At 35.3% G+C, this 24,839-nt stretch overlaps 1 protein-coding gene across 3 annotated transcripts; it reads left to right on the forward strand.

Moving 5' to 3' along the window:
• Positions 1–20,669: 20,669 nt before the first annotated feature.
• Positions 20,670–23,405, forward strand: LOC141693676 (uncharacterized). Of its 3 annotated transcripts, XM_074498825.1 has the most exons (9): positions 20,670–20,999; positions 21,067–21,131; positions 21,452–21,536; positions 21,634–21,683; positions 22,276–22,360; positions 22,458–22,507; positions 22,710–22,813; positions 23,023–23,072; positions 23,186–23,405. In XM_074498825.1, the coding sequence occupies exons 2-9, from the start codon at positions 21,086–21,088 to the stop codon at positions 23,361–23,363; spliced, it is 648 nt and encodes a 215-aa protein (XP_074354926.1). In that variant the 5' UTR covers positions 20,670–20,999; positions 21,067–21,085; the 3' UTR covers positions 23,364–23,405. The 3 variants fall into 3 exon arrangements, with proteins under 3 accessions (XP_074354926.1, XP_074354927.1, XP_074354928.1); XM_074498826.1 differs by lacking the exon at positions 21,067–21,131; XM_074498827.1 differs by having other exon boundaries at positions 20,671–21,131; positions 21,412–21,536.
• Positions 23,406–24,839: the final 1,434 nt, after the last annotated feature.

Below are 24,839 nucleotides of genomic sequence, written 5' to 3' on the forward strand. Positions count from 1 at the left end.
GTACCAGTATCTTTATCCAATTTTGTTGCAGTGGCCATGGAAGTGGATGCACTTGAACAATCTTCCATTCCAAATTTCTTCAGCAAATTTCTGGTGTACTTGGATTGACAAATAACAGTGCCTTCTTCATTTTACTTGACTTGAAGGCCCAGAAAATAGCTAAGTTCCCCCATCATACTCATTTGATATCTTGACTGCATCAGTTTGGCAAACTTTTTGCAAAGTCTGTCATTTGTAGAACCAAAAATAATATCATCAACATATATTTGCACCAAAAGTAAGTCCTTTCCATGGTTGAGGTAGAATAGTGTTTTGTCAATAGTTCCTTTGTTAAATCCACTTTCCAGAAGAAACTGAGCTAAAGTCTTATACCATGCTCTTGGAGCTTGCTTAAGGCCATAAAGTGCTTTATGAAGCCTGTAGACATGATTTTAAAGTTTGGAATCTACAAAGCCTGGAGGTTGTTCAACATATACTTCCTCTTCCAATTCTCCATTGAGAAAAGCACTTTTCACATCCATTTGAAAGACAATAAACTTTTTGTGAGCAGCATAAGCCAAAAATATCCTTATGGCTTCCAATCTAGCAACTAGTGCAAATGTTTCATCATAATCAATTCTCTCCTGTTGAGAATATCCTTTTGCAACCAGCCTTGCTTTATTCCTAGTAATTATGCCATCACTATCAGTTTTGTTTCTGAACACCCACTTTGTACCAACAACAGATCTGTTCTTTGGTCTTGGCACTAGGGTCCAGACTTTGTTTCTTTCAAATTCATTTAACTCTTCCTGCATTGCTTACACCCAATCAGCATCTTGAAGAGCTTCTTCCACTTTCTTTGGTTCAGTCTGAGAAAGAAAAGCATTATAGAGACATTCATTTGATGTAGCTGTTCTAGTTTTGACACCTAAATCAGGATTTCCAATAATTAAGTCAGGTGTATGTGCTTTAGTCCACTTCCTTGCAGATGGAAGGTTTTCTCTAGAACTGGATGCTCCCCCATGATCCATGCTGTCTTCATCAATATTTTCTGATGCTCCCCCTGAAATTATGCTCTCTGGATTGGATCCTTCAGAATTTGAGTTTCCAGAATTATCAGAACTTGGCTCATCAGAACTTGATGAATCAGAACTTGAAGAGCCAGTTGTAGGTTCTGATGCTTCTTGAGATGTGGTTGTATCTTCAGTATGCCCCCCCCTGTACAGGTGCATCTTCCTTTGGCGTAGTCACCATAGTTTTAATAACATCAGAGTTTAATCCATCAGAGTTTGCAGTATCAGGATTTAGACTGTTAGGATTTTCAGTATCAGAATTTAAATCTTCATTTTCAAATCTCAGCTTATCATGATCATTGAAATCTTCAAGTCCAGTAATCTTCTTATCATCAAAGGAGACATTGATAGATTCCATGACAACCCTTGTTCTTAAATTGTAGACTCTGAAGGCTTTTGTGGAAAGTGGATATCCAACAAAAATGCCTTCATCAGCTTTTAGGTCAAATTTGGATAGTTGTTCAGGATGAGTCTAAAGAACAAAACACTTGCATCCAAATACATGAAAATACTTCAGATTTGGCTTCTTTTTCTTCACCATCTCATATGGTGTCTTTCCATGCTTGTTAATGAGTGTTGCATTCTGAGTGAAACAAGCAGTCTGCACAGCTTCGGCCCAAAAATAGGTTGGTAGCTTTGCTTCATCAAGCATAGTTTGTGCAGCTACAATAAGAGTTCTACTCTTTCTTTCAAAAACTCCATTTTGTTGTGGAGTTCCAGGAGCAGAAAATTCCTGCTTTATTCCATGGTCTTTGCAGAACTCTTCCATGATCAAATTCTTGAACTCAGTGCCATTATCACTTCTTATAATCTTCACAGAATCTTTGACCAATTTATCCAATTGCTTGATATGATCAATCAAAATAGATGCAATTTCACTTTTTTTTGTGCAAGAAATACACCCATGTGTATCTGGTGAACTCATCCACTATGACCATAGCATATTTCTTCTTTGCAATAGACATGACATTCACTGGACCAAATAGATCAACATGTAGTAGGTGATAAGACTCAAGAATTGATGATTCAGTCTTGCTCTTGAATGAAGATTTTCTTTGTTTAGCCTTCTGACATGAATCATAAAGGCCATCAGGAGAAAATACTGATTTTGGCAGTCCTCTCACAAGATCTTTCTTGACTAGTTCATTTATATTGTTGAAATTTAAATGAGAGAGTTTCTTGTGCCAATTCCAGCTTTCTTCAATTGATGCTCTACTTAACAGACAGGTTACAGGACCATCAGTACTTGTTGAAAGCTTGGCTTCATAAATGTTACCATGCCTATATCCTTTCAGAACAACTTTGCCTGTAGATTTGCTTACAACTTCACAGTGTTCTTCAAAAAAATCCACATGATAATCTTTGTCACAGATTTCACTAACACTCAGCAGATTATGTTTAAGTCCTGAGACCAGAGCAGCTTTTTCAATGATGACATTCCCCAGATTGATATTGTCATATCCCAAGGTTTTTCCTATGTTGCCATCTCCATAAGAAACACTTGGGCCAGCTTTCTCCACAAAGTCTGATAGCAGGGCTTTATTTCCAGTCATATGTCCTGAACATCCACTGTCCAGAACTAGGATGTTTTTCCTGTTGCCCTGCAATCACAAAGACCATTAATGATTAGTTTTAAGGACCCAGACTTGCTTGGATCCTTTGGCCTTATTAAGTTTGTTAACATTTGCAGCGGATTTAGCATCAGAGTTTATGTTAACATTTTTCTTATCAGCATTTACACTATCAGACTTTGTATCAGAACTTACACTAGAAGGAACAATGCTAACTTTCTTTAAAGAAGGTTTTATTTGATAATAATCATAGTACAAGCTATGATATTCCTTACAAGTATAAATAGAATGTCATAAACTACCACAATGAAAACAAGGATTTTGTGGCTTATATCTAACAGACTGACTCTTAACTCCTGACTTTGAAGGTAAGGAGTTTATGTTCTTATTTTTCCTGCAAAAAGAAGCCAGATGGTTAGAACTTCTATAATTATGACATGTTTTTCTAGGAGCATTAGGAACAGGCTTAAAATCATTGCTTTTATTCACACATTCCTTTCCATTCCTATTTTTCCTAGGTGACTTTACCTTGTTTATATTCTTAACATCTTTTAGCTTATGCTTAAGCAGCTTCTTGGTCATTAAGCCTACGTTAACTTCAGTTGGCTTTTCCTGTTTTAGTTTGTCAGAAGTTACTTTCTCTTTAACTTCTGATTTCTCAGTATCAGACTTTACAGCTACAAACTTAACAGGTTTTACCTTTGGCTTTTGTTTAACAACTATAGGCTTAATTTCTACAGTTTCTTTATCATTCTTATCATCTCCATAACCTAAGCTCTCTTTCCAGTTTCCACTACTTAACAAATTCTGAGTTGTTCTTCCAGAGTTAGTCCAAGTCCTGATAATCTCTCTTTCCTTTTCTAACTCAGTTTTTAGAGATTCATTCATTTTAAGTACTTCATCCCTAACATAGAAAGCATCATCTCTATCTTTCTAAGTTTGATGGAACATGACTAACTCTTTTTCTAAATAATCATTCCTCTTTTTACAAGCAAGATTTTCAGAAGTTAATCTTTCACATGTTAAAGTTTGATCTCTATAACTAATGAACATGGTTTTAAGATATCTTCTCAACTCATTAATATCATCAGTATGAAAGGCATAAGTAGTTTGAGGTACCTTTAACTCAGCAGCATCAGAACTGCTATCAGCATTTTCCATCAAGGCATAGTTCTCCTCACTTTCAGAATCTGAAGTGTCTGTCCAGCTTTTCTTCTTTGTGACAAGAGCCTTGCCTTTGTCACTCTTCACTTTCTTGCAATCAGGAGATATGTGGCCTTTCTCACCACAGTTGTAGCATTTGACATTTGTGTAATGTCCTCTGTCAGACTTCCCTCCTTTGCCTTCAGATTTTCTGAAACTCTTCTTATCAGAACTTGCACCTTTCTTGGAAAACTTCTTTCCCTTCCTGAATTTTCTGTATGCAATCCTTGTGATTCCTTTCACCATAAGAGCACACAGCTTCATCATCTCTTCATCAGCATCCATCTCAGGTAAGCTTTCAGTTTCTGAGTCATCATCACTATCAGAACTTGATGACTCAGTATCAGACTTTATGATGAGAGCTTTTCCCTTTCCTTTCCTTGAGGTAGCTGCTTTGGGGGATTCCTCCTCAGCCTTAAGAGCAACTGTCCTTGACTTTCCTCCTTTCCTCTTGCTTCTTTATTCCATCTCAAGTTCATGAGTCTTGAGCATCCCATAAATTTCATCAAGAGTTGTTTCTTCAAGATTATAGTTGTCTCTTATAATTGTGGCCTTCAAATCCCAATTTTTAGGAAGAGCTAACAGGAATTTAAGGTTTGAATCTTCAAGATCATATTCCTTATCAACTAGTGACAAATCATTCAAGAGTTTGACAAATCTGTCATATAAATCAGTCAATGACTCATTAGGCTTTGAGTCAAAGTGTTCATACTCTTGAGTGAGTATAGTCTTCCTGTTCTTTTTAATTAAATCAGTTCCCTGGCATCTTGTCTCCAAGGCATCCCATATCTCCTTTGCAGTCTTGCAGTTCATTACCCTATTTGACATTACATTATCAATGGCACTATGCAGTAAGTGTCGTACCTTAGCATCCTTAGCAATTGATGCGATATCTTCAGCAGTGTAATCACTCTTCCCCTTTGGTACAGACTTTGCTGCTTCACCTGCAACTGCAACAGCGAGTTTGGTTGGCTTGTGTGGTCCTTCATTGATTCTGTCAAGATATTCTAGATCTGTAGCTTCCAGAAACATAGACATCCTCACCTTCCATATGGGATATTCAGATGGTTTCAGTATGGGAACTCTAATAGTCTCATATCGACTACGGATTTGAGCCTTTGGACGTTCTTCAGTTTTGGTGGACTTGGTTGGAGTTTCTGCTTCAGACATGATTGTTTTTGGATCTTAAACTGTTTGTGTGTTAACAGATCTGCTCTGATACCACTTGTTAGGTCACACACACTGTAGAAGGGGGTTGAATATAGTGTTTATCACAATCAAATCGAATTAAAGAACTCAAGTAACAGAAAACAGACTTTATTCAATATAATAAACTCTGTTACAATATGAAACTGTCCTCTCTCAGTGATGAACAAACTATCACGAGAGCTGCTAGGGTTATCAATCAGATATCTTTTCTTCCAAGTATTCTATTCTTCATAGAATTCATTTTTCATGCATATCTCTTCTTGCGTTTGTCTTGATCTTCTTTCCTCTCAATCAGTCGCCTTCCTTATCTGAAAGTCCCCTTAAGTCCTGATATTATCTCCTGATAAATATCTCCTAATAACTTAAGTTCTGACAACTTAAGTTCTGACTTGAGTATAAGTGATGATTCTCAGTTAAGTATTGATTTGTCCTGTTTAAGTAAGATCTGAAAACTAAACACAAATCATGTTAGGTCCCAATTTGTTTGTAGAAGGGGGGTTGAATGCAAACAATACCGTTTAATCGAATAAAATGCGGAATAAAAAGGTGAAACAAAATTCAAGTTAAATAAAACTTTTATTAAACTTGAAATGTGTTACAACAACGGTATCTGTTACAAGGGATTAATCTCAAATCAATTATTATAAATCTAGAATAAATTCGACATGAACTTTTTCTATTTTGCAATGAAAAGATCAAATGCTAAATGCGATTTGAGATTAAGTTCTAGGGATTTTAATCCGCTAGATTGTTACACAAGAACAAGATAAATAATTCTAGTGGTTTGGATTTAACTTTACAATCTAGAATTTTGATCTTGAATAAAGCAGATGAAAAATGAAATAATTTGCTTTTGTTTCTGCTGTGTTCTTGACTTGTGTATTCTGTTGAATTATTGCATGAACGTCTTCTGTTTTTTTGTTGTTTAAGTAAACAAAACAATCCAGTTGAATCAGCAAGACTTTCGGCAAGACAATCAAATGAACTGGTATGACAATCCATTTGAACTGGTAGGACTTTCGGTGAGACTATCCTTTTGAACTAGCAAGACAATCCCAATAGCTAGCAAGACAATCAGAATGAACTAGCAAGACTTTCGGTATGACTATCAATTGTCATACCGATTGTCATAGTAGTTCAAATCAAATTGTCTTACTGAATTATTAATAGATTTTAATCTAATAACAATTCTGAAAATCCTTAATATTAATTCTGAATTAATTAATCAATTAATTCAATTAATCAATAAATTAATCTTTGCAGATATAATTTATTTTTTTAATTAAATTATTTTACTTAATTAATTAATAGAGAATTAATACTAATCTTGAGCAGCAACCATTCTTCTGAAAATCTTCTGAAAATTACTGTCAATTATGAATCAATTCCACCAATTCAATATTGACACTCGATGTACTGTATGGTTCATGAGTGACTAACTTCCGTGACATTTCTTCAAACCTTGACCTTGATACTCTTGATTTTCTTCAGACTAAATCCTTGTAATTAATTGATACCCTGACGAGATCTCTGTCACTTGATTAAATCCACAATCTTGATTTATATCACTGAGGCTTGATCAATTTCTTGAGCTTCTTCCAGTGAATTAAGTCTTCAAGTCTATAGATGAATAATGTTTCTTAACCCTTTGACAGATGTTACTCTGTGAGATCTCTCTGACGATAGATCCACTATTTACTTATTACATTCTTATTTGAGTTGAGTTAAATCCTCGAATAAACAAATAGGCTATGACATATGCCTTTCAATCTCCCCCTATTTGCTTGTTAGACAATAACAACAAATACCTAGAGGATAACTCAACTAATAAATAAGAAAAAGATATAAACAGTAATGCAAAGTAAATAGCAGAAAAGTTCTGGATTATATTTAACATTTTCCAGATTCCATAAGAAATTTACAAGTGAATACAAGATAGATGTTCCTCTAGCCTGAACATATAACTACATTAGTCTATCTTGATTCATAAAGCTCTAATCATATTACATTGAGTTTTGAGCTAATTGACTTCAGTTGTCTTCTCTTCTGACTTCACCTTCTTCTAAATCTTGAAGCAACTCTTTGTCAAAGACACGATCCTTTTCTGAAGTGAAGCTTGCTGGTCTGACTGGTTGAACTCCAACTGACTTCAGCTTATTCTTGATCTGATTGTACCTTTTAATATTCTTTTCACAATAAGCTTGAATCAAATCAGCAGCTTGAGTCTTCAACATGGATGAGTATCTAGCAGTTCTTAAATGATGTTCCATCCAGACCAGATGCTTAGCTGAGTAGTCTTTAAGAGATTGTACATCTAGCTGACAGATTTGAAGACAATCAGACTTAAAGAATCTCACCTGATGAGGATTGTTGACCACTTGAGGACTAGCCCTGCTGGCAAACTCTTTAAGCCTTTCTCGAAGAACTTCATTCAATTCTGAGCTTCTTTTTACTTTGTTGAGAAGAACCCAAGTCTATGACAAAGAACGATTCTCAAATAGATGAAGTGACACCTTGAAAGATCCTTCACTCTGACAATATACAAAAATGCTCATCTCATTTAGGGATCTGTCAAAAGCAGCTGTGATCCTTGAGACTTCAGTCTTGATAGCATTCATGTACATGTCATTGTAGGAATTTGAGATTTCCAGCTTGTCAAGAAGATGTAGGAACTGCCTATCATTATTAGTGCTCAGCTGAGGCATATCAATCTCCTAGCTTCATCCCATTTTTCACCAATCTTCAGTCTGACATCTCTTCTCCTTTCTTGAGCCTTAATGTCATGAAGACGTTGCTTTTGAAGAGTTTCTGTTCTTTGTATGTCTTTCCTCATGTCAATGATCTGGGAGACCTTTTTAAGTTCAGCTTCTTTTCTTTTCATCTCTGACTGCTGTTGCTGAAACTCTTTCTCAAAGATAGGATCCACTGTAGCTTCCTCTTCCCATTCTCCAAAATCACTTTCCTCTTCAGCTTCAAATAAACCATCTTTATCTTTCAAGACTGGTTCAGTGGGAATGTTAAAAATATCAAAGTCATCCTGTTCTCCACTGTAGTAGACATCATCAGCCTTTCCTTTGTCTCCAGCAGAGGTATCTTTTTCTTTCCCCTTTCCACAACTCCCTTTCTTCTCCCCCTTAGTTGAGGGATCCTCTACTGACTTTCCTTTAGAACCTCCATGACCTCCATCATCTCCAGAGCCTGAGCCTCCACCAGACGGCCCTTCAAAGTAAGTTCTTTGTTCTTCATTAGGGCAGTGAGAATTCTTGATCATGAAATACAAGTGTTTCATTCCTTCATTAAGATGTTCCATGCCCGTTTCTATCTTTAGAAATTTGGAGGAGTCCAGTGCATGATTCATTTCAACCAGGTCTTCAAGAGAAGTCATTCTTGTATGTAGAGAGCAGAAGTTAAAAATGTCATCAGCTGATAAAGTTGGAGTTTCCTGAATGGAATTGAGCTTTGGTATGACAGTGTTCTTGAGATCTGAGATATCATTCCTGATGAGTGCCAGCTGATTGTTGACAGAGGTGGAAGAAGAAGACCGTTCAACCACTTGTGCTTTGAATGCTTGAGCCTCAGCTTGGCTTTTAGCAAGTTCTTCTTTTAGAGCAGCAATTTGAGCTAACAGGTTTTCAGTATCTGTGTCTGTGTGTGCTCTCACCTGAATTTCACTCGTGTTTGGTTCACTCACCTCACGTGCTTGTGTTTCTCTCAATATAATTGCTCGTGAGGAGTCTTCGTGTTGCTGTTCTTCTGTACCTGCAGTTAAAATCACCTTAGCCTCTTCAAGAGAGGTCAGTGGTGGTGCAATGGGAATTCGCGAGTCCCGATCCTCAGTCAAACCTAACATTTCATGTGAAATAGATGTCTGAATTGCTTTAGGGATAGATTGACCGAGTTGCCCTCCACTTTCTCCAGATAAATCTGCGAGTGGAGAATCCCGTGAGGGAGCCAGAGGTGTTTGATCTGGGAGGGGAGAAAATGACTCTATTAAGGGTGGCTGAGAGTCAGATTTTCCCTCAGAAGCATGTGACTGCTCTTCTGCCGTAACTATGGCAGGCACTGTAACAGACTCTATATGCACTCCTTGCTCTGTGTCCTGAGTATCATCTGTGGGTATGTATGGTTCCATTGTGAGTAATGGAATTGTGCTTGACTCAGTACAAGATGTCATGGCCCTATGGCGAATTTCAATAGATTCATCCTGTTGAGAGAATGTCTCTAGTAACTGTTCATTGGCCATTTCAAAGTCCATGTCATGTTGGGAGGACAAGGATGGGCTTTCAGATGCCTCAGTATATGTTCTTCTTTTCTTGGGAGGAGGCAGAGCTGAGGGTTCACTCACATTTAACAATACACTACTTCCTATTAACCTTCTGGGTAACATTTTAGACAGTGGGGGAGAGGTTGAGATAGGTTGTGACTCTGTGTTTGGCTCTATGACCTGGGATTGAAGCTGTGGTTCTACAACTTCATGGTCAGTCCTATCGACCACTGGGGGTCTTTCAACAGAAGTAGGAATGGAGTGAGAGTGAGGAATTACTACCTGTAATGGAAGAGCATCTGATGTTGGAGGAGCCTGGGTGGCTTGAACCACTGGAGGTTGAGGTTGCTGTTCATGACCGGGAAGATTGAAAATAGGTAGGGGAATATAAGTGGCCATGAAAGCAGATATAAGTATTGGAACTTGCATGAATTTAAAGGTTATGTCTTGGCGGGTGTAAATCTTTTTGCTTACAGGAGGGGGTTCGGTTACTGCAGAGTTAGCAAAAAGGGCTTTGTGCTCAGGTGTGAGAAGATGATTTGCTATAAGCATGAGAAAACGAGCATAGTAACATGATACCCTACGATTTGTAGAATGATCACGTAAAGCAGTAGTGAGACGTCTCAAGAGAATGGGAAAAAGTAGTTTGAAAAAATTGATCCTTTGATTGAAAACAACCGCAAGACCAATATATTGCAGAGTGGAAGTGATGTTGTGAAAGTTGGATTTAGTGCAGTTGGCAAACACTTTAGAAAGTGTATCGAAGAAAATGTCCCATTCAGACACCAAATTGGATTTTGAAAGTTTGGTTAAATTGATCACCCCCTGATAGTGAATAGCATGGAAAAAGTTTGTGATATCATTTTCAGAGGGTAAATTACAGAAATTGTCCAATGGAAAATTTAACGCTTGATTGACGACTATTTCATCAACTACATACTGTGTGTTTGCCACGGTGAATGAAAAAGATTTTGAATCATCGGCCACAGTAGAGGTTGTGCAAATCAGTCTAAGCAGATCGACATTTAAAATCACATTTGATTTAATAGCAGAGCTAACAATCGAATGGTCATTTAAAAATCTAATCCATGGCTTAAATTTTTCCACATCACATTTTTCTGGATTAAAATAACCAACTTGATTATGCGCGACAATTTGGAAATTGAGAGCCATTTAAAATAATAATAAGACACACACTTTCAGAATTTTAAGAATAATATTAAGAAAATTCGAATTAATTAAATTAATTTAATAATTCGAATTAAATTAATTATAATCAAAAAATTTAGACAGAAATGAATCTCGTTAAAATTCTTAACTCACAAACGCAGATTCGAAAAGCCAAAAGACACAAAATAGAAATTAAAATTAAAATTAAAAATACCCAAAATCAACAAACACAATGATTCGAAAAAAAGTTTTGAAAAATTTTTGGCAACACTCCTGTATGTATATATATATATATATATGTAAGTATATATAACAGGAGTAAGATTGCTGAGTCAAAACTCGGGCAAAGGAGATCAATGGCGGTTGAGATGGTGTTTGCTGTTTGAAGAGAGAGAGAGAGAGTGAAAGAGAGACTGTTGGAATTTTTGAAAAACAAAAAAAACTAAACTGATGAAACTTAAAACACACACAAAAACGATTAAGTAGTATAACTGGTATGACAATCGGATTGTCATACCGATTGTCATACCGATTGTCATACCGATTGTCACACCAGCTTAAAGACAGAAAAAAAACAAACAAAACAAAACAAATAATAATATATAACTGGTATGACAATCTGATAGTCATACCGATTGTCATACCAGTACAAAATAAAACATAAAAAAGTCTGATATTAATTTTATTACTGGCATGACAATCAATAGTCATACCGGTTGTCTTGCCAGTTATAAAATTAATCTGATTTTAAAAATAACCAAGCATTATTACTGAAATGACTTTCAGCAAGACAATTTCAATTGTCTTGCCGATTGTCATTCTAGTATAAGATAAATTAAGTATTTAAATATACTGAATAATTAACATAAAAACTGTTAAAAACACATAAAAAAACAGAATATATAAAATATTTCAATTTCAGAAAACTGAAATGAATATTGCAGAAAATATTTACAGAATTAAAATAATTAAAATATTTCAGAGATAATAATATTTTCAGTCCAAAGATAGATTTCTTTTGAATTTTAACAAATTAAATTCATAGAAAAATATTTTTAGAGAAAATAAAATATTCTGAGACATTAAAATTAACAATTTGAGTAAATAAATAAGATAAGATAATAGAAATTACATAGAAATAAGCAAAAAAATTGATAAAATGATAAAATAAATTTGCAAATGAATTTTTCATTTATGAAAAATTCATTTGTGAATTCATTTAAGAACATATCTCAGATATTAACTAAATTAATCACTAAAACTATTCAACATGCCCAATTTACCAACTAATCTGGTAAATGTGGATTCATCAAGTGGTTTAGTGAAAATATCTGCTATTTGTTCTTCTTTTGGAACAAAAAATAGTTCAACAGTACCATTCATGACGTGCTCTCTAATAAAATGATACCTGATGTCAATGTGCTTTGTCCTCGAGTGCTGCACAGGGTTGTTGGTGATGGCTATTGCACTTGTATTGTCACATAAAATAGGAATTTTGTTCAATACCGAGCCATAGTCTCGTAGCTGGTTCCTAATCCACAAGATCTGAGCACAGCAGCTTCCAGCAGCAATATATTCAGCCTCGGCCGTTGAGTTGGAAACTGTTTGCTGTTTCTTGCTGTACCATGAGACTAGTCTGCTACCTAGGAATTGACAACTCCCTGAGGTGCTTTTCCTATCAACAACACTTCCTGCATAATCTGAATCTGTATATCCAACAAGGTTAAAACCAGATTCTTTAGGGTACCAAATACCTAGATTTGGTGTTCCCTTAAGATATCTTAAGATTCGTTTAACAGCAACAAGATGAATATCTCTAGGATCCGCTTGGAACCTTGCACATAAGCATGTAGAATATATAATATCTGGTCTACTTGCAGTAAGATAGAGTAACGAGCCAATCATACCTCTGTAGCTTGTGACATCTACCTTAATGGAGTTTTCACATGGTCCAAGCTTGACAGCTGTAGTTGATGGAGTCCTTGCTGATGCAGAATCCTCTAGATTGTACTTTTTGAGGAGTTCCTTGAGATACTTGGATTGACAAATAAATGTTCCATCTAACCTTTGATTTACTTGTAATCCAAGAAAGAACTTCAGCTCTCCCATCATGCTCATTTCAAACTTGCTGTGCATTAACTTAGCAAATCTCTTACAGAGATTATCATTAGTAGACCCAAATATTATATCATCCACATAGACTTGGACTAATATAGTATCATTCTTATGTTTTTTAGAAAAGAGAGTTTTGTCTATGACACCTCTAATAAAGCTATTTTCAATAAGAAATTCAGAGAGAGTGTCATACCATTTTCTTGGAGACTGTTTGAGCCCATAGATAGCCTTGAAAAGAAAGAAGATAAAATCCAAATGATCTGGATCTTCAAAACCAGGAGGTTGCTCTACATATACCTCTTCATCCAACTTTCCATTCAGAAAGGCGCTCTTGACATCCATTTGATAAACTTTAAAGTTTGAGAATGCTGCGAATGCCAGAAATATCCTGATGGCCTCAAGTCTAGCCACTGGAGCATAGGTTTCATCATAATCAATGCCTTCAGCTTGAGAATACCCTTTTGCTACCAGTCTTGCCTTGTTTCTTGTAACCACACCATCTTCATCTAGTTTATTCCTGAATACCCACCTAGTACCAACAGCTTTCTTGTGTGTAGGTCTAGGTACCAGTTTCCAGACTTGTTGACTTTCAAACTGATTGAGTTCATCTTGCATAGCAATCACCCAATCTGGATCAGTTAGTGCTTCTTCAATCTTCTTAGGTTCCATATCAGAAAGAAATCCTGAGAATAGACACTCATTTTGAGTAGCACGTCTAGTTCTGACTCCAACATCTGGATCACCAATAATCAACTCAAAAGGATGAGCTTTATTCCAGACAATCTGTCTTGGAAGATTTGATCTTGATGATTCGCCTTGAAATTTATTGGGATGTTGTGTCCTACTAGATGATCCTTCAGCATCTCCCCCTGAGTTGTTGTCATGTTGACTTGAAGATTCTCCTGCAGTAGCAGTGGTATCTCCATTGTTGCCAAAGTTTCCATCACTATTACCTTGAGTATCATCATGATTAACAGGTTATTCACCAGCAACAACCTCAGGTTCTTGACCATGTTCTGATTCTGAATCTGACATATCATCAAACTTCAGTTTCTCAGAAGGATCTTCAGTTTGGATACTAGGGAGTTTAGTGTCATCAAATGTAACATTAACACTTTCAGTTACTTTGTGTTGATCAATGATATACACTCTGTATGATCTTCTTCCATATCCAACAAAAATACCCTCATATGCCTTTGCCTCGAATTTACCATGACGATCATCTCCATCCTTGAGCACGAAGCATCTGGCACCAAATACATGAAAGTATTTGATAGAAGGTTTCTGTTCATTCAAAATCTCATAAGGAGTTTTCATGAAGTCTTTGTTGATTAGAGTTCGATTCTGAGTATAACATGCAGTATTGACAGCTTCAGCCCAAAAGTACATTGGAAGACCTGATTCACTTAACATCGTTCTTGCAGCTTCAATCAATGTACGATTCTTCCTTTCTACCACTCCATTTTGCTGAGGGGTTCTAGGAGCTGAAAATTGTCTGGTAATCCCTTTGTCTGTACAGAATCCATTGAGAAGTGAATTCTTGAATTCTGTTCCATTATCTGACCTTATTGCTCTAACAGGGACATTAGAATCTAACTCAATCATCTTGATATGATCAATCACAACTTGTGGTGTTTCATCCTTAGAGTGAAGAAATAAAACCCACGTATACTTGGAATAGTCATCAACTATCACAAGACAGTAACACTTCTTTGACATCGAAAGGACATTAACTGGTCCAAATAAATCCATGTGCAATAATTGCAGAACACCAGTTATGGAATATGTGTCAGTGCCTCTGTGACTTGCTTTCTTTGACTTTCCTTTCTGGCAAGCCTCACATAGTCCTTCTGGAGAGAATTCCAGCTGAGGCAGACCTCTTACCAATTCTTTTTTAACAAGAGAATTCATTGTTTTGAAATTGAGATGAGAAAGTCTCTTGTGCCATAGCCAACTCTCATCTGACGATGCCTTTGCATTAAAACAATTGACTTCAGGATTGCTTCCAGAGTTCATGTCAGCTACGAACAGATTTCCTTTCCGGATTCCCATTAAGGAGGGTTTTTCACTTTTCTTGTGCAGAATCTGACACTTCAGCTTGTCGAATAAAACATTGTAGCCGTTGTCACAGAACTGACTAATGTTAAGCAGATTATGTTCAAGTCCTTGCACAACATACACATTTTCAATGATAACATTTCCAGCTAGCAAACAACCATATCCCTCCGTTAAACCTTTGCTGTTATCTCCAAAGGTAACCACTGGGCCAGCTTTCTCAACCACATTTGATAGCAGGGCTCTATCTCCGGTCATATGTCTTGACGATCCGCAGTCAAGAATCCACACTACCGGTTGTACCTGTTTAATGCCCTGCAATACAAATGGATTAGACCTTCTTCGGAACCCAAGCTTGGCTGGGTCCGGCATATTTGTAAAATTGGCCTTTATCAGGCAAAACAACATTCTTAATTTTAATATTCTCAACTTTCTCAATGACTGGACATTTGACCTTGTGAACAGCCTTGACAGATTTCTGTTTAGGCTTAGGCACAAATGTCTCCTTTCTAGCTTTAGGAGGACTAGCAGTCTTAGACCTATCATGCTTTCTATTATTCACATGCTGACGAGGAGTAGTCTTATCATTAGAAACATGCTTACCATTAAAATAAGCATACAGCAGATTAAAAGCACAAGACATACAATCAGGAACACCACATGCTTTATGAGAGGGATTAACAATAGGCAACTTATGCATGGTAGACATGGCATTTGTGTTATCCAACTCATGTGTGTCTAAGTTAGTCTCAGTTGCTTTCACAACCTTGACTGGAACTTTTGACACACTTGACTTGGAGACAGCTTTCTCATTAGCATTATCTTCAGCACGAATTTCTTCTTGAATAATAAATGAGGTCTCATCAAATGGTTCAGCAATTGATTCTTTATAGAGGGGTTCATCAACACCCTTAAGCACATGTGGTACTTCCCTACCTTTAGCACAGACATGAGGAGGGGAGTTTATGCCTAATTTTCCAATAGCAGCATTGTAATCATAACCTATTCCAGATGTTTGATTAACAGCTTGCTTATTGTAAAACTCTTTGGACTTCGAACAAGAATTAAAGTAAGCTTTAACCTTAGCCTCAAGACCGGTGATCTTGTCTTTGAGAATAGTTTCAAGTTGTCTATAACAGTCAACTCTATTCTCTAGAAAAGATACTTGTTCTTTTAATTTATCTTGATTAATGTGCACAAGACTTAATTCATTGACCTCTTTCTCAAGGTCTTTGATTTGTTGATTTAACAATTCTTTATCACGACGAGCACAATCTAAGGAACCTCCTAGATGATAAACTAATTCAGCATCAGTAAATTTTACCTCTTTTCTTGACGATGAGGTGTTTGCATCACTAGCCATGAGAGCAAGATTCCCAACTTCTTCATCTTCACTGTCAGTATCATCTTAACTTCTTCCCTTTGCCAGGTAAGCTCTTTCAGATTTACTCTTCTGATTAGAATCGTAAGAGTTCTTCCTAACTTGTTTTGGCTTCCTGCATTCTGTGGCAAAGTGTCCCAACTCATTGCAGTTGAAGCATCGAATGGTGCTTCGATCAACCATCCCTGTTTTATACCCACCACTGCTGGTGTTAGAGGATGAAGATCCACCTTTCTGGAATCTGTTGTAGTTGGACTTGTACTTGAACTTGGGATTCCTTTTGAATCTGACATTTGAGAATCTCTTGACAATAAGGGCCATTGACTCATCCTCCAATTGCTCCAGTTCTTCCAAGGAATAATAATCATCTCCTGATTGATTTGTAGTAGGAGGATCAAATTCTGCTACTATCACATTTTCTTCAACCTTGGAAGACTGTACCATTCTTTCTGACTGTTGAGATTGTTGTTGATATTGTGGTTGTTGTTGTTGTTCATCAGCTACTAGAGCAGTAGACGTGCTGACCACTCTTCCTTTCCCCTAAACTTCCTTCTGCTGAATCTGCTCCAACTCATAAGTCTTTAACACACCATAGAGCCTTTCCAAAGAAATCTCACTCAGATCTCTTGCTTCTCTTATGGCAGTGATTCTATGTTCGAGATGAGTTGGCAGTGTTAAAAGGAACTTTTTGTTGACCTCCCTGATGGAATAGTATTTACCATTAATGTTCAGGTTGTTGATCAATGCATTGTACCTCTCAAACACTTCAGTGATTCCTTCTCCTGGATTGGATTTAAAGTATTCATACTCAGATGTTAGGATTTCTAACTTGTTCTCCCTAACTTCCTCTGTGCCTTCATTAATAACCTCAATAGTTTCCCAGATATGTTTGGAATCTTTACAATTCTTCACATGTCTATTCATCAAGGGATTAAGGGAATCTACTAAAATTAATTGAAGGCTAGCATCCAGGGAGGCTTCTTCTATTTCAGCAGGAGAGAAATCCTCAGGATCTTTCACATAAGTTCTCGCTTTGGTGATCACCACATCATTTTCTATTACCTCTGGTTCAATAACCATAGGAATTTTTGGACCCTTCTTTAACACTTGCAGATATTTGGGATTAGCAACTTGTAAAAACAGTAGCATCTTCTTCTTCCACATAACATAATTTTCTTTATCGAAAAGTGGAATTTTAACGGTTCCAACTTTTTGTGTAGTCATTATGAATTTTTTGAGTGAATAAAAAATTCAAGGAGTGAAAGAAACACAAAAGTCTAGGATCTAGATTTGTACGTTAATCAGAAGGCTCTGATACCAATTGTTAGGTCCCAATTTGTTTGTAGAAGGGGGTTAAATGCAAACAATACCGTTTAATCGAATAAAATGCGGAATAAAAAGGTGAAACAAAATTCAAGTTAAATAAAATTTTTATTAAACTTGAATGGTGTTACAACAACGGTATATGTTACAAGGGATTAATCTCAAATCAATTATTACAAATCTAGAATAAATTCGACATGAACTTTTTCTATTTTTGCAATAAAAAGATCAAATGCTAAATGCGATTTGAGATTAAGTTCTAGGGATTTTAATTCGCTAGATTGTTACACAAGAACAAGATAAATAATTCTAGTGGTTTGGATTTAACTTTACAATCTAGAATTTTGATCTTGAATAAAGCAGATGAAAAATAAAATAATTTGCTTTTGTTTCTGCTGTGTTCTTGACTTGTGTATTCTGTTGAATTATTGCATGAACGTCTTCTGCTTTTTTGTTGTTTAAGTAAACAAAACAATCCAGTTGAATCAGCAAGACTTTCGGCAAGACAATCAAATGAACTGGTATGACAATCCATTTGAACTGGTAGGACTTTCGGTGAGACTATCCTTTTGAACTAGCAAGACAATCCTAATAACTAGCAAGACAATCAGAATGAACTAGCAAGACTTTCGGTATGACTATCAATTGTCATACCGATTGTCATAGTAGTTCAAATCAAATTGTCTTACTGAATTATTAATAGATTTTAATCTAATAACAATTCTGAAAATCCTTAATATTAATTCTGAATTAATTAATCAATTAATTCAATTAATCAATAAATTAATCTTTGCAGATATAATTTATTTTCTTAATTAAATTATTTTACTTAATTAATTAATAGAGAATTAATACTAATCTTGAGCAACAACCATTCTTCTGAAAATCTTCTGAAAATTACTGTCAATTATGAATCAATTCCACCACTTCAATGTTGACACTCGATGTACTGTCTAGTTCATGAGTGACTAACTTCCGTGACGTTTCTTCAAGCCTTGACCTTGATACTCTTGATTTTCTTCAGACTAAATCCTTGTAATTAATTGATACCCTGACGAGATCTCTATCACTTGATTAAATCCACAATCTTGATTTATATCACTGAGGCTTGATCAATTTCTTGAGATTCTTCCAGTGAATTAAGTCTTCAAGTCTGTAGATGAATAATGTTTCTTAACCCTTTGACAGATGTTACTCTGTGAGATCTCTCTGACGATAGATCCACTATTTACTTATTACATTCTTATTTGAGTTGAGTTAAATCCTCGAATAAACAAATAGGCTATGACATATGCCTTTCAAATCATATTAGACATGACATTATCAAATATATCTAACATAAGTCTAGAGCTGGTATACAGAAACAAACACAGACTACACAGTCAACTCAAGTCTCAAGGGATGGATCTAAAACTTTGAAGACAAAGACAGTTACTCACTCTCAAATCCTGATGGAAAAACACTGGTCAAGATTTGCAATTCCTGATAGAGGAGAGGTGATAATTGACAATCCTGAAGATACATAGATATTTTATAAAACCTTCAAAACTCCATCTGGAGCAAGCATCACTCTGTATCAAAAAGATAAGAGAGTGGAAGACATGTTTGAAAGAAGAGCACTCACTCACTTAGCTGATGAATTCCCTGATATTCCACAGGAGGAGATGCTTAAACAACAAGAGGAAATTCTTAACTAGCTTTATACTAAAGGAAAGAGAAAAGCTAAGGGTGGAAAGAAAGGTAGCAGAAATATTGCTAAGAAGGATGCTCAAGCCATTGTTCCCTCTCAAAGAAGGACAAGGTCTAGTGGAGTCAGGATTGAGGAGATTTATGATACTCATGTTCCTAAACTTTATGTTGATCCCTAATATCTCAATCCTGAACCTAGGAAGAATGCCATTAAACTGATAAATACTTATTCTGATGCTAAAATTGAGGATACTGAAATGCCTGTGTTAAGGAGAACAAGGCAATTACAGACAGAAGCTGCTCCTGCTACAATAAGTTCAATTCATGACAACAAATATGCAAATCATGATTCAGTTCCTGACAGGATAAATCCTGACACTGTCCATCCTGACAGCTCAGTTCCTGATACTGACAGAGTAATAATCATTCCTGATTTTGTTAAAAATGAAGAAGAAAAAAAAAATTCTATTTCGGGTATATCTACAGATTCTATCTGCATATGTTGAAGCCTTTAATGCTGAAAACTTTATGGAAGAAGAAGTGGTTTTGACAGAGAAGAAAGGGCTCGGGAAGGCAAAATCAGGATTGTTGTTTCTAGAGCAAATCAAGAATTTCAAAATATGCTTAGAAGATCTAGGGGAAACAGATGGAGGTGTAATGATATGAGGTTGTTATATGAAAGAGCAAAAAGAAGAGCTCAAGTTTTTCCAAAGATCAAGAACAAATACAAATAGGGGAAAATTGGTGATCTTGATTGTGGTAATGAAATAAAATTTGTTCCTGGAGGTATAACGGTGGATGGTTTACCTGATTCTAAAAGCATGGGAGATAAGAAATCCTGGATGGTACAAGCTAATCTCTCAAACTTTATGCACCATTTACAAGAGCTAGGATTGGGCATCATGAAGCTGATTTAGTGGGTCTAAGGTTGATTAGTTTTACTCTAGCTGATAGTCCTGGTCAGGAAGTAACTGTTGATCACTTGGACAGACTTGAAGCAGTGAAGATTATACTCGACAACCATGATGGCTCAGAACCCAACACTACGCCATAGATGACCTATTTGCACGTTTTTGTCTAGTGTTGCCTTAGAAAATATTGCAATATGTAAGAAATTCTGGCCCTATCAGAACACTCCAATTTAGGTGTTACCATAGCCATAAAGACATGTTGCTATAGCTCAATACATCTCCAATGTTGATATAGATGTCTTCCATGGCCAGCCTTGATATAGACGGCTGCACAACGAAATTTTTTGTATACACTCAAAATTTAATTTATCTTTTAAAATAATTGATTTGAAAGAAACAATTTATTGGGTTTTGGAGAAAGTAAAGACACGCAAATGAAAAAATATTCATATTTTATAAATACTGAAATATTTTATTTGAATTTTGAATGAAATTTGTAACAAGTATTAATATTAATAATTTTTTAAATTAAATGAGTACAAAATTAATTTTTAAAAATTTACAGCCTCTAATAATTTTAATTTTTAAAAATTAATTAAAGTAATAAATTAATTGTTATAATTATATTTTTTGTAATTTAAAATATTTGATAATATTTATAAAAATGGAAAAATATAAATGATTTGTTGAGAGGGAAGTGAAAATTATGGATAAGAGGAGAGGAGGAAATCAATTGGGGAAAACTAAAAACTTGATTACTATTTGCACTCCCTCACTCTTCGGCTATCTCCCTCACTCGGCTCTAATATAACATTGAAAAAAGAATTAGGGTCCAATTAGTGGCAATAGATTTGGGGGGCACAAATTTATTTCTACTCAATTTCCTCCCTCCCTCCCTCCCTGTTAATCCTTCGTGCATCGTATAATCCACATCAGTATGCCCTAAATCAGGTCAACCAAGCCATTTCAAATTACAATTCGAGAAATTGAATTATTGAAACATCAAAAAAGGAACAAGGATGATGAGGAACCGAGCAAGCAGTAGTTGGGATTCGAGTAAGTTGCGATTATTTCATTCTCTCTGAATTGCTGCTTGTTATAATTAAGTTGGTGTTGTATTCAGCTGGAGCTGTAATTCCATTATGGCTCGTACAATCACTGTGTATCTCTACATTCCCAATATCATTGGTATGTTATTTGTTTTACCTCCTAATTGTTCCGTATAAAATTTTGATGTGATTTGGCATTCTATTCCTTCGGTAGTAGTTATGTTTTATTTTGTTTATCGTTAATGTTTAGTTTAAGGCTTTGATAGTTACTTAATTAGGTGTATATAAAATGAACATGACTGTGGTCAAAATTGAAACAGTTGAGAGAATTATTAGATTACATTGTGAATTTTTCGTAATCATGTTCTCTGGTAATTCAATTTAGGTTTAATTTATTCTCTATTTTTATTTTTTCTCAGCAATTTGGTAGATAATTTTTTCATGCTTATGTTTTTGGAGGATACATAAGAATTTTAATGAACATATTTGCCTTTGCCATATGCTTTTCTGATAGAAAGCTTTTCTCACTTCTCTATTTCATCAGGTGAGGATGTGTCTTGTAATCGTTTGTTTATGTCTATGTACCTTCCCCATGTGTATTGGTTGACTGACTAATTTAATTGAATATTTTGATGGTGAAGCTTTGTATGTGATGCATTGGATGGCTGGTTTCCCCGCAAATTTAACCAAGGTACAGTGTTGTCTCAATATTGATGATTGATATGTTACACTAGTTTCTAGATTAGTGATTTTTTATTGGATCTACTTGTTATAAAGTGGTGGTGGTGGTTGTAAAACCCCACTAGGATTATCCTGTACCTCTGATAAGAGAAATCAAGAGCTGAAGATCAGATTCAGCAAATCAAATTAAAAAAAGGAAAGGGGCTTTTCCTTTTAAAAAGTTTTAACTTATTGAATCATGTCTAGCAGTAGATCTAAACTTTTGTAAATTGAGTAAAAGCTAACAGGGGCAATCATGGCTTCACAAAATCACAATTTCTTAATGGCATTTTGTTGTGATTTGGCATTCTATTCCTTCGATAGTAGTTATGTTTTTTTATCGTTAATGTTTAGTTTAAGGCTTTAATAGTTACTTAATTAGGTGTATATGAAATGAACATGACTGTGGTCAAAATTGAAACATTAGAGAGAATTATTTGATTACATTTGTGCATTTTTCATAATCATGTTCTCTGGTAATTCAATTTAGGTTTAATTTATTCTCTATTTTATTTTTTCTCAGCAATTTGGTAGATAATTTTTTCATGCTTATGTTTTTGCAGGATACACAAGAATTTTAATGAACATATTTGCCTTTCCCATATGCTTTTATGGCAGAAAGCTTTTCTCACTTCTCTATTTCATCAGGTGAGGATGTGTCCTGTAATCGTTTGTGTATGTCTATGTACCTTCCCCATGTATATTGGTTGACTGACCAATTTAATTGAATATTTTGATGGTGAAGCTTTGTATGTGATGCATTGGATGGCTGGTTTGCCCGCAAATTTAATCAAGGTACAGTGTTGTCTCAATATTGATGTTTGATATGTTACACTAGTTTCTAGATTAGTGAATTGTTTGTTGGATCTACTTTGATAAAAATGGTCTTTAGCTCTTGATTTCTCTTGATTTCTCTTATCAGAGGTACATGATATAGATTAGTGAACTGGGTTGTGAAGGTAAATTTCTTATCTACTAAATGTAATTTGTACTGCAGTTCCTTATGCTAAGATGTCCAATTGCACCCGTCAGGTATGTGATTTTGGGTTGTCGAGAATGAAGCACAGAACATTTCTTTCCTCGAGGTCAACTGCAGGGACGGTAAGCTGTGTTTGCCATTTGGTTCTATAGATTTCTTCTTATCATTGCGGCTAAATGCATGCCTTTTATCACTAATTTTAGTTTTGTTGACACCGGAGATAGAAACTAGTAGAATGTAGCCAATATAGGCACATGGAAATGATTTACTTTAGATGACATGATGTATAGTTGAACTATATATACAGTGATTCCTTGTTCAAAACTTGTAGGCTGAGTGGATGGCTCCAGAGGTACTCAGAAATGAGCCATCAGATGAGAAGTATGGTCTCTGCTCCTTTAATATCTTGTATTGTACTAGTAACTGCATATAAAGCCGGCATTAGTATGTAAAAGTTATATATATTTTAATCCATTGACTTCAAACCTCCGCAGGTGCGATGTTTATAGCTATGGTGTAATATTATGGGAACTCTGTACCTTGCAACAACCATGGGGAGGAATGAACCCTATGCAAGTTGTTGGAGCTGTTGGATTTCGACATCGTTGTCTTGAGATTCTAGATGACATAGAATGTAATTTTTATAGAATTTGGTTCAACAAAGCTTTGTAATGATTCATGAGTTTTATGTTAATTAATTTAAATTGAGTTTTATATTTTGGCTATAAATATTTGTCTAATTAATATTATATTTGTGATAATTTAAAGAAAAACAAATAAAAAAACTATTAAATATGAAAATTTTAAAAACTACTAATGTGGGGCCTTTTTTAGTCAGTTAGTATACCTATTGCAACACCAAGTCTGTGCTGCTATACTCTGAAAATTCTGTTGCAATTGATATCTATAGCAACATATTTTGCTGTGTTTGCTATAGATTGACACTGGTATAAGTTTAGATACCTATAGTGACGGCTTTAGACCCAACACCGAAAAGGTGTTGCAATAGACCTATTTTTGCCTATAGCAACATTTTTAGGGGTCTATAGCAATATATTTTTGGTGTTGGTTAAAGCCATCTATGGTGTAGTGAAAGTAGAAAATTCTAATCTTACTGCAAAGTGATCAAGTTCAAGTTCTATCTTTTCATGAACTCTTGTTCATGACAACTAAGAAACTCGAGTATATTCATTACTTGCTAAGAGTTGAATATGAATCTTCTAGGAAATGGTCAAATATGATTCTTGCAACTATTAGGAAAAGAATACTAGATAATGGTTCTTATTATTCTGGATCTTATATTCTTACTTACATAAATTTCAAAGGGCAAGAAGTTAACACGAGGAAATTAGGAGCTATAATTGAAAATGTTCTCACTCAAAGACATATACTATGAATCCAGATGGACCAAAAGCTTTCTATGTGTCACTAGAGGAGTTGATGATTGAAAAAACTCATATCAGAAACTTAAGGGCTGTTATCTATCAACTGTTAGATAAATCTAAATATGAAAAGAACTTGAAGATCAGATTAAAGTAGATACTGTTGAAAAAGATTGATGACAAAGTTGAAGCTTTTGTTCAGAGATAATGCAGAGTCTATCAGGAAATATGAAGATCAAATTCTGAAATAAAGTATGCTTTACACTATACATTTTGTCTCTCTGGTTTTTGGCACTAGACAACACTTTAGAATTTATGCTAATTCTGCAAATCATATATTGGGGAGATTGTTGGAAATTGTCTATGTCAGGAATCAGCATCTGCTAAGGAGTCAGGATCTGACAGAGGTATCAGGATGTGTAGCCAATCAGGATCTGTCTGACAGTTAGGATTTGTCAATCCGTCATGATCTGATATAGACGTGATATACATCAGGATGTGAAGACTGTCAGGATGTGATTGGATAAGTCACAACTACATTATAAATCAGAATCTGCTGATTTGTAGGATCGTGGTTGTTGATTTAGATATGTATAAAAACTAGATAAATCATAGTGTAACATATCTTGTAATTGATAGAAATTGATTGTAGTTGTGTGATATATAAACACGGATTAGGTTATCACTTTGTGGTGTGCATGACTTGAGTATTCTATAACCTAGCTACTCTTATGAATGTTATTCTTGAGAGAGTTTTGTAACAGTT

This window comes from Apium graveolens, chromosome 10 (genome assembly GCF_009905375.1).
Source record: "Apium graveolens cultivar Ventura chromosome 10, ASM990537v1, whole genome shotgun sequence".
Taxonomy (NCBI): domain Eukaryota; kingdom Viridiplantae; phylum Streptophyta; class Magnoliopsida; order Apiales; family Apiaceae; genus Apium; species Apium graveolens.